At 43.0% G+C, this 12,148-nt stretch overlaps 1 protein-coding gene across 1 annotated transcript; it reads left to right on the top strand.

Annotated features, from left to right (window-relative positions):
- Nucleotides 1-2,081: 2,081 nt before the first annotated feature.
- On the top strand, nucleotides 2,082-10,181 carry LOC137660831 (heterochromatin-associated protein MENT-like). Its single transcript, XM_068395935.1, has 8 exons — nucleotides 2,082-2,132; nucleotides 3,450-3,626; nucleotides 4,564-4,650; nucleotides 5,042-5,179; nucleotides 5,711-5,828; nucleotides 6,527-6,669; nucleotides 7,800-7,967; nucleotides 9,067-10,181. The coding sequence occupies exons 2-8, from the start codon at nucleotides 3,459-3,461 to the stop codon at nucleotides 9,478-9,480; spliced, it is 1,236 nt and encodes a 411-aa protein (XP_068252036.1). The 5' UTR covers nucleotides 2,082-2,132; nucleotides 3,450-3,458; the 3' UTR covers nucleotides 9,481-10,181.
- Nucleotides 10,182-12,148: the final 1,967 nt, after the last annotated feature.

Below are 12,148 nucleotides of genomic sequence, written 5' to 3'. Positions count from 1 at the left end.
TCCTAATCAGTCATGCACATTTGCAGGGGATGGTCCTGACTCTCACAATTCAGAACAGAGAGCAAAGCACTGGGTCTCTTACAGGATTTGCACCACCACCAGCATCTTACTAGAAATATCTCCTCTTGGTGTGGTAGGACTCCTTTTTCCTGACAGAGAGGAGACTGCTGACTGTCACTGAGTCCTTTCTGTTTTCTTCCATGTGACCAGCTGCTTCCAGGGTCCCTTCCAGCTCTGCTTCCCAAATGGGAAGGAGCATAGGAAAAGTGTTGGGAAGCAAGGGCTTTATTGTGCCCCCATACGACCTCAACAGCACTGCCTTCTGTCTGACTCAGCTGTGAAACATGATACAGGATCCCTGTGCATTCAGGTGCAATTTTGCCATGCCCTGCTTCACCTAGTGCAAGGGCTTCACATCCCCATGGCCAAGCCCTTCTAGCACTTCCTGATGTGCCTCAGGAATAAAGGCAGGAAAGCCACACCTGAGAGGCCAAGGAGGAACAAAACCATGACAACAAGCATCCAAACCTACTCACAGGCCTTTAAAGTCAATGGAAATGTCAGTCACCTTTTCGCTCTCCTTCAACTATTTTCAGCGTGATTGCAAAGATGACAGAGTTAATGTCCTTTTGGCAGTACCAGATCATTACCAAGTGGCAATGGCCACAAAACTTGGAGGGTGAGTTGCATGTTAGGGAACAACCTTTTCCCTGGGTGAGCCGCACAGCATTGGAGAAGGTTGCCCAGAAAGGTTGGGGAATCTCTGTCTTTGGAAGGGCTGTGGCTGACCTTATCTACTGATGGCCCTGCTCCAAGCAGGAGATTGGCCTTTGGATGTCCCTTTCAATTAACATATGTGATTCTCTCTCTTGTCAACACCCATTCTGCCTTGCCACCTCCCTTTCTCATCCTTGCATCTTGACTAGCAAAGGAAGCTTGCTCACTCTCAGCATCCTTCTTTGGGACATGGAGTCTCCTGGTTTGGGCTTTCCCACCACCTAACCATTCATCTGATCTTTCTGCTGCCCTGATTTCTTGATGACTTCTCATCATTCTAAAACCAACACTTGTTTAATTTCTCGCATTTCTTCATTGCCTTGCACAACACTGATTTCTGCCACTTTTTAGAAGACTTGACCCACACTGTTCCCGTAATCAGGCTTGCAGCAAAATGCTTAGCACACAGTACAGTTTCCTTCCCTTCCTCCATTCCCCCTCCTCTGTCTGCCAGGCTCTTACAGTTGTTGCCACCACCTTCTCCTTCTCCCATCATCCAACAGCAGTCCGGCTCTCTTCTGGGACTGCAGAGTGACAACTACTGTGCCATGTTTGTCCTCATTGTATTTTTTCACTCCATCCTTGCTCGAGCCCACCCAGTGGTGGTGTTTCAGTCCTTGCCTTCCTTCAATATATGCAAGTGCTGTGCACTAACTCAGTGTTTTGCAGTGTTTCTCTCAAATGTTTCCCAGTCATAGTTGCAATGAGATTTCTTCACCAAAACAACCAGTGGGGGTGTCTATTCCTTACCCTGAATGGTCCTTCATGGCTTTGCCTCTGCCTATGCTCCTAATGATCTTCAGTCTGAATCTGGACTCTCAGAGTCTAATTCAGTCACTAAGCTCTTGACATTTTATGCTGACGTACCTCATTCGAAAGCCAGGAGTCACAGCTGCACAAAGCCAGAATCAGGCCTACAGTATCTGCTTCTATCCACAAACCGAAAACAAGCATTATAGTTGTGTAACTTTTTTACTAGAGTAATTCATTTTAAACAACAGACCAGTTGTCTCCATAACACCAGAAGACCATTGGAATGGGTGAACTGTTCTGCTATCCTGCCAGCAGACTATCGTGGTGTAACAACAGAGCTGAGGTTATAAATCCCATTGTCCTTTTGAAATGTCCAAAACTGAAAAGTGACAAGGTCAACAAGGAGGACAATATTGCATAAGGTCTTTTGGGGATTTGGTAGAAAGGAGTTTTGGGTGGACAGAAACAGCCTGGATGTAGGAAAAGGAGAAGGAAAGGGAGGTGCAAGCAGTACTATATTTCTAAAGTTAGTCATTGCTTAACACACAAACGCAGAACCTGACTGAGGACAAGACTGAAATCTTCTCTCTCACAGGACAGAGGTAAATATTTAAACCAATTTAAGTAACTTTTCTGATGCTTTTAAAAATTGACCTGTGGCTTGCATGACTGTATAGGTAAATTATAACATACCAGTGTCACAGCACGTTATTCTTGCCTCATGTTTTTCTAGATGTCAACCCTTAGAGAAAAACCTGTGAGGCTAAGGCAAATTGATAATTCAGGGCAGAATTGATCACAAGAAAGAAAATTTTCTTAGGGCAGTAACTGTCTTATTAAAATATTCAGTTTGACAGAAGAGTACCATACTTCAGGTTAGGAACAGGCCATTTTCATTCTGCTCGTTATCAGGCCAAGGGCTCAGAGGAGTACTCATTTGCAGAAAATAGAGAAATTTCCATCCTGATGCTCACTTGGCCATGCTCTCCAATGAAAGGATATCACTCTCTAGTACAGATTTGGTACTGACAGCACATTGACTACCAGAAGAACTGTAGTGGTTTGGCAACCAAACACTCGATAAATACCTATAGACTACAGAGATTGCCCCACAATTTCTTCAGCTCCATTCCATAGATATACATCTTAATAGTAATAACGATAATAAACATCTTCTGGTCTCTGGAAGAGACTAGAAAACAACATGGTGACTGGAAAACAATATGAGGCAGGTACTACTGAGCAGATATCTTAAAGTCTGGAATACTCATAACCTTGAGGAATCTGTCAGTTTCTGGGGAAAATAAAATTGCTGGAACATATAGAAGCGGTGGTAGCTCAAAATCATGAATAAAACTCCATCAATCTAAAAGCAAATAACAGCTTTGCCATACATGATACTACTCAGAATGGATGGGTGGCCAGGAAAAGCACATGAGCCTAAGAATTATGCCTAAATACTTCCTCAGTATCAGTGTCTCAATTCTATACAGATCCAAAATGAAGTAGTGGGAAACTGGTGTGTTGTGAACCTATGTACTAAAACTTCCTTTAAATTCCCCTGAGAACATTACTTCAATAAATCATTAGTTAAGGACGAAAACGAAAAAAACCCCATAGCTTACAAATCTGCACCTTTTTGAAAACCATAGGCAGAAAGAAACACAAAGAAAACCACAGCTCTGTAAAAGAGGACATATCTACAATTATAGGAAAATACTATCTGCATAACAAAAAACCAAAAAGAAATTGCTGCTCCTAACAGGTGGCAAACAGTATCTATGTGGAAGATAAAACATACAACTAGGCTATTAGTTTTAGCGGGTCCCAATGCATTGTGTTGCACATGTAACGTATCTCACTAATACGCACCGTGTATACAATTTTAAACATTCATTCTGTCTGTTGCCTCTTTCCAGGTTGTAACAATGGAACTGGTGTCAACATCAGTTGGCAAGTTTACAGTTGATCTTTTCAACAAGCTGAATGAGACCAACAAAAGCAAAAACATTTTCTTTTCCCCTTGGAGCATATCATCTGCTCTGGCTCTGACGTACCTGGGTGCAAAAGGCAATACAGCAACAGAGATGGCAGAGGTAGGTTGCTCTGTGAAGCATACACCCCATACAATACCTGGCTCCTGTACTGGCTGCAAAATTTAATGTTAGATAGAAAAACTTGCCACCACAATGACAAAGAACCAAGGCAGATCAGAGAATGTAACAAGTGAACGATAAATTTTACTTATTTCATAGCAGTTCCCCTGTTTCTCCACTAAGAGAAAGTGTCCTGTGGGTATCACACGCTGAGCACAGAGGTTCTCTGAACCTGACTTCTTCTGAATTATTCTACAACTTCTAATTTATCCTGTGACTCTATGGTTCTGTCACAGATGGGATATTCCCTTTGAGAAGCAAACAGCTGATGCCAGTAGCTCCTAACTAATTGGCAGGAGGCTTGCAGATCCCAGCACCCTCCCTCTCTCCCCTGGCCAGGGTGCATCTTTATATCTTGAGTTATGCTTTCCTAAACAACTGCCTGACAATCCAGCAGGAAAACAGGAAGGGCTTTGATATCTCCACAACCCCCAGCCCAATCCTTCCTAATGCCACATGGGCACATTGCTGGCTCAAAGGGAGCTGTGGTGCTCAGCACTGCCCAGCACTCTCCTCTGTGTCAACGCACTCCCATTCAGATGCCTTTGTACCATTATCATGAGGAGAACCATTTGGGTTTGCGCAAACACATTGCTATTGCTGAGAGCAACAGCTGTGAAAGGGAGTTCAGCCTTGCAGCATGCAGACAAGAGCACTGCGTCGACGCTCTGGGAGGGGGACAGTGCTACCCATTGTTACTCTATAGTATTTATATATACTACATCTTCAGCATCCCTTTGATTAGTCACCTAAGCAGCAGACAGCACAGTGAGTTACCATATGGAGCAAAAAAAGACAACCATTTGATCCCCATTTGTCTTTAAGTCACACGAGTTCCTTCATGCCTATTTCTTACTTTCAGAAACTCTGCTTACAGGTTCTTCATTTCACTCAAGGAGCAGGAGCTGAAGGCTCTTCTTCTGTGGCCAGACCTTCTCGGGGGAGACCAAAGAGAAGAAAAATGGTATCTGTTAGAACTGAAATCCCAAGATAAAGAATCTCCAGAATCAAAATATCCAGATGATACAAATTTAGGAGTCCAGTATTTCTTGTCTGCACCCTTCTTTAAAGTACAACGTCCAACATACTTCACAAGAAGTTAAGTTCCTTTCACTCACTCAGGCTCTGAGAAGCATGGAAGGACAAATCACTGGGATAGTCTGGAAGGTTTGCTGTATCGCAAATCAGTTAATCCAGTCATAAATACAGCCCTGCATATTGCAGTGATGGTAAACTTGGGAAAATAAAAAGTAAGAGAGAGGAACCCAAATCCCTCTCCCACATACATCACTTAGCAGGTTTTGAAAACTTCATGCAAAGATGCAATTGCTGAATGTATGGTTTCTCTTTCCAAGGATCCTGAGTACAAGCAAGCTGAAGATATCCATTCTGGCTTCAAAGAGCTCCTGACTGCCATCAACAAACCCAGAAGCACCTACTCGCTGAGAAGTGCCAACCGCATTTACGTGGAAAAAACCTTCCCATTATTGCCTGTAAGTTAAATCTCAGAGAGGATTAAGAAAAGGTGCAAAAAATATTTCTCATTTTAATTACTTGTCATTAATAGAACAGGTTTGAAGCTGACCCTGAATACTGCAAATGAAGAGCCCTGGATTCCAGTGATAAACTTAACTGGAAAATACCAGTTGGTCTGCTCACAGTATTTAAGGATGCATTGCCCTTTGACTGTAGTGTAGGGGCAATGCAATATGGGTTTATTATTGGAACCCCCAATATATACAGTTGTAAATGAGACATTAAAATAAGCATATCCACAGGATATGCACAGCCTTCCTCACCTTTCCAAACAAAAGCGGGAACAGAAGAAGGGGACTTTCTGTCCTTTGGTTATTCCTTAACTGTTAACTCACAGTACAAGAGAGAGTAACAAGCAAGTTCCTGCAGTCCCATAGGCATAAGAAGCTATCAAGAAGTCCAAGAGCTAACAAATTCCCTTTGGGACTGAAAAATCCAGTATAGTATAGAACTTATTTCCTTTTTTTTCTTTTTTTTTTATTTTGCAGAGCTACATACAGCTCAGTAAGAACTACTACAAAGCAGAGCCATACAAGGTTAACTTTAAGACAGCAACGGAACAATCCAGAAAAGAAATCAACGCTTGGGTTGAAAAACAAACTGAGGGTAAGCTGAGCTCAACCCCACCATCTTTCCTCTCCTGTTTAGTCAGCCTGCTGTTTCCTTTGGGCAGGTGCCCTTGCTTCCCCACATGCTACTGCAGCAGCCAGGTCATGCCTTCTGATGTGGACAGTGAGCAGAGATGCAGTGGGAGGACAGAGAAAGAGCAGCACACTTAAGCAGCTTCAAATACCTGATCCAGATCTCGGTGAGCTCCGTGGGGAGACTCCTATTGACTCTGCTGGGCTCTGCATCAGCTGGTCCTCAAGCAGAACTCACCGTGCACCACAGGCAGAGCAGACAGAGGGGAGAAACACCTCTGCCTACCAGTGTGCTCCAAGGTGGGTGGGGATGCCTGCATAGCTCTACCCTCCTGCACTGGCCAGAGGTGCTGGCCTCCTTTTACCTGGTGTAACCAGCTGGCAAGGCAAGTATACTGCTTTCTGCTTCTAGCTGCTTTCCATGAAGCTGTGACATTTTTGGAGAAGGAGTCAATTCCTGTCAGCTAGCCAGGAGAAACAGACAGCAAACAGCTTTGGAAACTGTAAACAAACTAATTGATTTATGTCAGGGAAGTATTTTAGGGAGTAGGGCACTGAGGCATGGACTTTTTCACTAAGGACTTGTACTGAGAGAAAAAACGATCAAAACGTGTCCTCACTGTACTACACTGGAATGAAACCTGAGTCTTCTGATTTCAAAAGGCAAAATCAAGAATTTGCTGGGTTCACGAGATGTGACAAGCTTCACCAAGCTGATCCTGGTAAATGCCATTTACTTCAAGGCAGAATGGGAAGCGAAATTTCGGGCACGAGATACAGAACTGCAACCCTTCCGACTGAGCAAGGTAAGATCCTCCGGTAACCTTCTCACCGTGAACAGCCTGGTGACAACAGCTACTGCTGAAATCTTTCTATTTTGTAAGTCTTTTAGGCATGCCTGTGGTAACTAGACTCTCTGTGAAAAGCTGGTTACAGCAAAATGTGTCAGTGCTCAGCTCACTGCAACATTAAGATGCTGCTCAGGTAAATGTTAATGAGCTACAGACAACAGCTACCATTTCCAAAAGCACTAGAGTCACTTAGGACCTTTTCATAAAACAGTACTAAAAGGGCTAGATTGTAAAAACATGATTTTGGAAGTCCAAGCTCCATGGACAGGAACTACATGCCATGTCATGGGTGAGTATGGTACCTGGGCCTCTGTGCTGTGCAGCGTAGATAGGCACAAACATACCTGCTCAAATACAGCTGTGACAGGGTACCCTGAATGGGTGCATGGTTGGGCAAGACTAGAAGAAATGTTAATGGCATGTATCCAGAAGAGAAGTCAATGAATTCACATCAAAAGACAAGAGCTCTGTGCAATTTCCACCAACTGTAGCTTCTGCCTTCTGATTAGCACATATACATCAGCTGCTTCTCTGAACGAAGGCATGAAGATGTTCAAAGAGGTTACATACTCCTGCAAAGGTGACTGCTTGCCAGGAACTCCCCTCATCAGGAGCCCCTTTGCTCAGACATTAGTATTACCTTCTGTTAAGGGTTGTGACATAAAGAGCAATCAGCTAGTCACTTTTTCTTGCCAGAGAGAGAAGACCACAGAAAAACTGCACAACACTTGTCCTCTTAAACCATAGCTGTTTCTCTGCTGAAGTGTTGTAAGGCCATATCCCATACCTGCTCCATTCTCCTAATCCCTGCAGACATTTCTAACTCTCTTCCTCCCTCCTCTGTGGGCTGCTGTGCACGTTTTTAGGAGAAGAGAAAAAGCAGTCAGTTCAGTCCCCAACAAAATGCTCTGGGACGAGCACCAAGATAAGCAATATTGTCCAGTCAAGAAAAGCTTTGGAAAATGAATGACAAATTGCTGTTAAAAAAGCTGCTTACAAAAGTTTCCTCTCCCTCCGCTGCACTGAGTCATCGCTATACTTCCTTTCAAGGAATGATTTCTAACTTACAAATAAATACTTTACAGAACAAGACCAAGCCTGTGAAGATGATGTATATGAGAGAGACATTCCCAGTGCTCATCATGGAAACAATGAATTTCAAAATTATTGAGTTGCCATATGTGAAACGCGAACTCAGTATGTTCATCCTCCTTCCTGATGACATCAAAGACAGCACCACGGGTCTCGAACAGGTAAAAAACTGTGTTACAGCCATTTTGCATCACCACCCAGTCATTAAAAAAAAAAAAAAAAAGGACAGGCTGGTGATAGTATCTCCCCCTCTGAGAACATGCTGTTTGATCTCCTCCACTAGCTGAATTAATTTCTTTTAATACCTGTCTAATCCTGTTCTTGACATCCCAAAACAGTTCCTCCACAACTGCCCTTAGTTTGGTAAGAACTGAAGACAGTCAACGCTGTGCATAATCAGATGCTTAGCTCTTCAACAGCTCCATCCCTGACACCCAATCCTACGTGATCCGTAAGGGTTAAATCTCCCTTCACTGCACATTCAGGAGGGACAGTACTGTATAAGTAGTCACAGACTCTTCCTGAGATAACGTGCATGGAACAGACACCTCTTCTCCATGGCCTGGAAGTTTATTCACCATCTTGTTCTCATTCTGTTTGCCACTCCCCACACTCATTTGCTGTCTCAAAAAGTAGGATTTGGTGAGACTGCATTTGCTACAATAATGAGATCTGCCACTGCAGTTACTACAATTGCAAGATTGTTAAATTCTTGGCATCTGTCATGTCAAGAATACTCTCAATTCATTGCTCTCCTCCATTTGATCTGAGCTGAACCCTGGTGACATAGTGCCCAGCATACAGAATGGCAGTGAAAGATCTTGCTGGAAGCAGTTTGTTCTAAAAATGCCAAGGAAATATGTGTAATAGTAACACCTGTTCCCCTGGAACTGGACCAAACCACCTGCCACACAGCTCAGAATCTCCCAGCAATTTCCTTCATATCAAGACTTAATTAAAAGAGAGGAAAAAACTACCTCAGGGGATGGCAGCTGCAGGTGTTGAGTGCCCTGTCTTTCTTTCGCAATGAATTTGGCAGGGGTGGTGCTCAAAACCTTGCAGCATTAAGTCTCAAATGTTTGTTGCACGCCCTGCCTCTGATCATCACCAAAACCAATTATACATCATGCTTTCAGCTAAATGTTAAATTCACTATTTAAAAACTGTTTAATTCATTAAAATGACATAAAATTGATTAATTCATAGTTAATTGTTTTTTTCCTTGTAAACGTCAAATTCCTTCTATTTCTTAAATGACAGCTGGAAAGAGAACTGACGTATGAGAAGCTGTCTGAATGGACCGATTCTAAGAAGATGACCGAAACTCTCATGGATCTGTACCTACCTAAGTTCACAATGGAGGAGAGATATGACCTCAGTGATAATCTGAACAGCATGGGAATGCACAGTGCCTTCAGCAGCAACGCTGATTTCAGTGCAATGGCTGAGAAGGGTGATGTGGCAATCTCCAAAGTTTTTCACAAGTCTTTTGTTGCAGTTGATGAGAAAGGCACTGAGGCAGCTGCTGCTACTGCTGTAATTATAGAACTAACAAGTGCACCTGTCACCCATGTTCTGAAATTTAAGGTTGACCACCCTTTCCACTTCTTCATTAGGCACAACAAATCCAAGAGCATCCTCTTTTATGGCAGATTCTGCTCTCCCCTAGAATGAGTTATTACTTGCTCCCAGACAGCACCCAAGGTTCACTGTTCAATGGAAAAATGTGAACTGCAGTGTTAAAAGCTCAACCTTAAGCCATATAGCTATACATACTGAAGGTCTATGTCCTTTTTCTTCCCTCCCTCAAGTAAGGAAGCACCCAGAGACCACCCTGTGCCTCAAAGACCATCCCTCTACTGCTCCTTTCCATTGTCCTAATGAGACAGCCCTCCACAGAAAAGAGAGTGCAGAATTTTGCTCCCTTGCATCAAACCTGCTCTTCTGGCTTTGTTGTTTGAGTAAGGTGGAGCCATAAGAACTCTTTGCACACAGGCCATCATCTAGCCCTGTGCCAAGTGCTGACTTCAAGGGAAATGCAGTTCATCCTCTTGCATGTCCCAGAGAGGAAAAAAATCTCAGAAAAGAAAAAAAAAGAACTTGTAGAAATCTATACGCTCTCTTTTTCTCACTGGAAAACCCGTATTTGCATTACAATGCAGTTTCCTTATGTTCATTTCAATTTTAAAGACTGTTGGAAATGAACAAAATTTTATACAAACCCAGAATAATCTGAAAAGGCCCCTCACCTTCCCCTCTCACTGCATCTACACAGACACCTTACAGTCATTCTCTCCTGCCCTTGCAGCTTCATGAAAAAATGAGGCAGCGAGGGAAAATGGTCCAGCTCTTATCATTTAATCGCTGACTTCTAATCGCCTTGCATTTTTTTTTCTCATTTTTCTAAATTTTGTAGGTTAAGGTTGCTGACAGTTCTAACCAGCAAAAATGCTGAGAAAACTATGAGCAACATGCTTCTTGCTACCTCTTATTGATATCCAATCTAAAACCTCCAGAATTCAAATCTGCTTCCTCTTTTTATTTTAACCTAGTTATGCCTATTTCCTGGCTAATATCTGTCCAGTTTCCTTGCTACCTGTATCATTGATCAGTGTATGATTTATGAAATGATTTATGATGAATTATGTAACTTACGAGTGCATCTCAGCAAAGATAGTCATGGTATTGACAGAAACACCAGTGAGATTTTGACTGATGCTTTACTTCATGATTTTATTATGATCTGCATTTAATCCAATAAATGAACTCGAAGTTGTGTTTGTGCTACTCAGGACACTGACTTACCTGGTTCTCTTAGAGCATCATGTAATGTGCACGGCTGGAGCACGTTTTGCCATTCCAAATCAACCACTACATCATCCCCACTGACAAAGCTGACACACTTAAGTGTCTTATTTCGACTAGACTTCAAACAACCCTGAAAACACTGTTATTCAGCATGTTATCCTAGGCATTTACTAAACATATCGAATCAAATTAAACTCTGTGATGAGCAAGTTTTTGCTCACTGAGCCAAGGCATTTAAACTTTTCTTTTTAAACATTCCGTTTCCCATTTTTGACCAGTGCTTATTGCACTATCAGTCCCCCTGGGACCTACTCAGGAGGCTTGTTTTCCTCTTGCAACACACTAGAAATAAAACGTCTGACTAGAGCCTATAGCCTAGAAAAGCAGCTCCCAAACATCCCTTTTTCCCATGTACAATAGCGAACAAGCAATGCTGCACTGGCAACATCAGTTCCCTCCGCTGGCTTGGGAGGGCAGCAGTTGTGCTTTCCCGTGGCCATGGGGAATAGCATAAAGTTTTGTAGCCATTGTGGTACCCAATAGCTACATGTCAGAACATTATCTACGGCAACAAGATTTGAACACAGGAGGGAGGTACTGTAAAAACATCTACTCTCAGCAAAATTCCACCTATAATTACAACTCACTCCACCTCCACAATAGGTATTCTATTTGGAAATACATCTCCCCCCAACAAAGTGTACCTGCATCTTCTTCCCTGTACAAAGTGCTGCTCATAAAATCAGTGCCCTCCCTTGCCTGTACTCCTCAGCTCAGGGTTCAGCTGTCTGTCATCCAGGACCTACCTCGGTGCAGCCCAGTTGTGTGCTATTGACTCATCTTTACTAAGCAGTTTATTGTTTAGGTGTGGAAAAGCACACAAGTGAAGGCTGTGCAAAATAAGAAAAGTAAAAACACATACAGAAAAGGTATTGTCAGGATGGAATAGTCAGCATAGCAAGGCTTCAGGAGGACAAACACTTGCATGAGGAGGCATAAAATTGCAATTAAAAAAAAATGAAGAATTGGAACGCAACAACTACCAGCATCAAAGCTGAGCCTCTTCTAGTGAGCAACAAAGACCAGCCCTCCTCCACTTGAGTGACGCCTGGCCAGCAAAGACTCATCAGGGTGGTAAGCATGTTAATTCTTAGCCTTGTAGCATGTTAATCCTATCTCTCTGCTGTGTATTCCCAGTTACTGGGAACTCCTAAATTGTGTATACCCAGTTTGAAGAGTCATTTCATGTAAGAGCAAAAGTTGCCCAAAGAGGTGGGAAGAGTGCCATGCCAAACCAAATGAAATGTCTTCCCATGCTAGTTTTTGTGCATCTCCTCACTCATACCACACTGCAGTGCTCTGCAAAGCAATACCTCTGAGGCTCTCTGAGGAACTACAGCATGGTGTCCACCAGCTGGTGAGAGATGCAAAGGGTCAAACAGGGCTGGTTTTGGTACCAAGCTACTCCCAGTCTCAGCTTTGCTTGGGAGATGACGCCAAAGAGCACACCTTCCAGTATAAGCCATACTTGGGA

The sequence above is a fragment of the Nyctibius grandis genome, chromosome 3 (assembly GCF_013368605.1).
Source record: "Nyctibius grandis isolate bNycGra1 chromosome 3, bNycGra1.pri, whole genome shotgun sequence".
In the NCBI taxonomy this organism is placed as follows: domain Eukaryota; kingdom Metazoa; phylum Chordata; class Aves; order Nyctibiiformes; family Nyctibiidae; genus Nyctibius; species Nyctibius grandis.
The sequence above is the reverse complement of the archived record's forward strand: the minus strand, read 5'-3'. Positions and strand labels throughout refer to the sequence as shown.